Raw genomic sequence first — 2,184 nt, forward strand, 5'->3', positions numbered from 1 at the left:
CTCTCTTCACTTCATCCCGCCCCTCAGGGGCTCACCTACTATAGGTGAGTACGGGTGTCCCAATCCCGAGGTACCCAGGGATCTGTACTCCCTTTATGTTTACTCTCCCCTCCGTCTTCTGCTTTAGACTATCATTCTTCTTTCCCTCGAGGGTAGGCGAGGGAGCTCTCCATGAGAAGCTGTTGCCGCTCTGTTTGCTTCCTGCTTCTCATGGACAGCAAATACCCCCACGTGTTTGCCGTGCGTGGCGACCCATTAGACGGGTGGTACATTTCGGTCTCCGGTGTATCACTCGGCCGGTATCCCGGGCATTTAACTGGGCTGCTCAAGGGGATCAAGCGAAGGGGTCACTCCTTGGGCTTGGCGTTAAGGGTGGTCACTGTCCCCGGGGGTGACTCCCAGCGTATAGGTTTCGATCAGCACCATGGTAAGCGCCGAGGCTGGGGTGAGCCAGAGCCGGTGGCTGCCATCCCTTGTTGGGCTCCGTGGTGGGCGGTGCCGTCGAGCCCGAATACTTCTAAATATCGCATGGGTATTTCTAATTATCAACAAAGTAATGCTTTTTTAAAATTTTTTGTAATTTTTTCTGAAAATAATAACTTGAAGAACATCTCTCCCATTTTAATCCATAAAAGTATCTCTGCCCTTGTCGGAGAGGTAAAATCAATTAAAAAACTGAACAGCGGAAAACTATTAATAGAAGTCATGAATATAAAACAATCGGAAAATATATTGAAACTAGAAAAAATAGGGAACATAGATGTCAAAGTCGCTCCACATCGTACACTCAATCAATCCAGAGGCGTAATATCCGAAAGCGAATTTCAAAAAGATCTGGAAGAAGATATTCTCGAATGTCTGAAAAGCCAAAAAGTCATAGCAGTCCGCCGAATTACAATCAAACGAAATGGCCTGAACCTCCCAACAAAACATCTCATTCTTACATTTGACACTCCTGTACTACCAAAATCCGTTAAAATAGCTTATATAAACTGCCCGGTTAAACACTTTATACCTAATCCACTGCGCTGCTTTAAATGCCAAAAGTTTGGCCACACAATAACAGCTTGTCGGGGAAAACAAATTTGTGCTCGGTGCTCTAGTTCAGATCACGAAAGCAACACCTGCAATTCTACAGAAACAAAATGCTATAACTGCGATGGTGATCATCCATCGTATTCCAGATCATGCCCACATTATAAATTGGAAAAGGAAATCCTGACGGTTAAAATAACAAAAAATCTCTCTTTCCCAGATGCTCGAAAAATAGTTGCCGACAGAACACCAAAACCAAACCTCTCTTATGCATCTGCACTAAATCCATCAGTCTCCCCATCACAACAAACAACTTCTGCCACAAATAATCTTACATCAACTACAACAGCAAATACTCCGGTTAACAATGAATTAATAACAATTAAAAAAAGTGACTGGCTAGAACTTCTTGCAATTAAAAAGTCTTGGGAGAATGCTTCATCGTCCCCCGCCGTATCACATGCAACTACCAATTCAACTCCAGTACTAGAAATCCAACCAAACCCACCTTATCCCACTATTAGCAATGATGAACAAGCAAATGCATCTGCAATTCCTACAAATAATTTATTAGACATAAAGACGGCATCAAATAAGTCTCCAAGTAATCCGAATATATCCTTATCAACAAAGAACAATTCATCCCCTGTAAAGACAAATTCAAAAAGTGCTCGGGAAAATAAAAAAATGATGAAGAAGTCAAATGATAAAGAGAAAGTGAAGGAATCGAAATCGAGCAAACGTGTTCGCCTACTAGCCAATAAAAGAGATCAAAATATTTTAAATACTTCTGCAAATCGGTCACCTACCCGACAAGACTTTTTAAAAGATTCTAGAAAGAAAAATCTTAATGATGATGGTGAAGATAGTGATTCACTTTTTAAAGTTCATCCATCTGAAGAGGAAATGTCCACCAGTGAGGCTGGTGACTTCTAGCTCCCTTTGTTGTCTTCTTCTTCAGTCTCTCCTTTTTCTGTTTTTTGGTTTGTAATTAATGGCTGCCTTTATTTCCTGGAACTGTAGAGGGTTTATGAACAAGTCTTCAGAACTTAGAGACCTCATTTATAAATATCAACCAACCTGTATTGCACTACAAGAGACATATCTTAAAACAGATAAAAATAATATTCCTAATTACCAAATTTTTAG

The 2,184-nt window shown here is 40.9% G+C and overlaps 1 protein-coding gene across 1 annotated transcript; it reads left to right on the forward strand.

Annotated features, from left to right (window-relative positions):
- Nucleotides 1–705: 705 nt before the first annotated feature.
- On the forward strand, nt 706–1,971 carry LOC129957313 (uncharacterized). Its single transcript, XM_056069581.1, has one exon. The coding sequence runs from the start codon at nt 706–708 to the stop codon at nt 1,969–1,971; it is 1,266 nt and encodes a 421-aa protein (XP_055925556.1).
- Nucleotides 1,972–2,184: the final 213 nt, after the last annotated feature.

The sequence above is a fragment of the Argiope bruennichi genome, chromosome 11, assembly GCF_947563725.1.
Source record: "Argiope bruennichi chromosome 11, qqArgBrue1.1, whole genome shotgun sequence".
In the NCBI taxonomy this organism is placed as follows: Eukaryota; Metazoa; Arthropoda; class Arachnida; order Araneae; family Araneidae; genus Argiope; species Argiope bruennichi.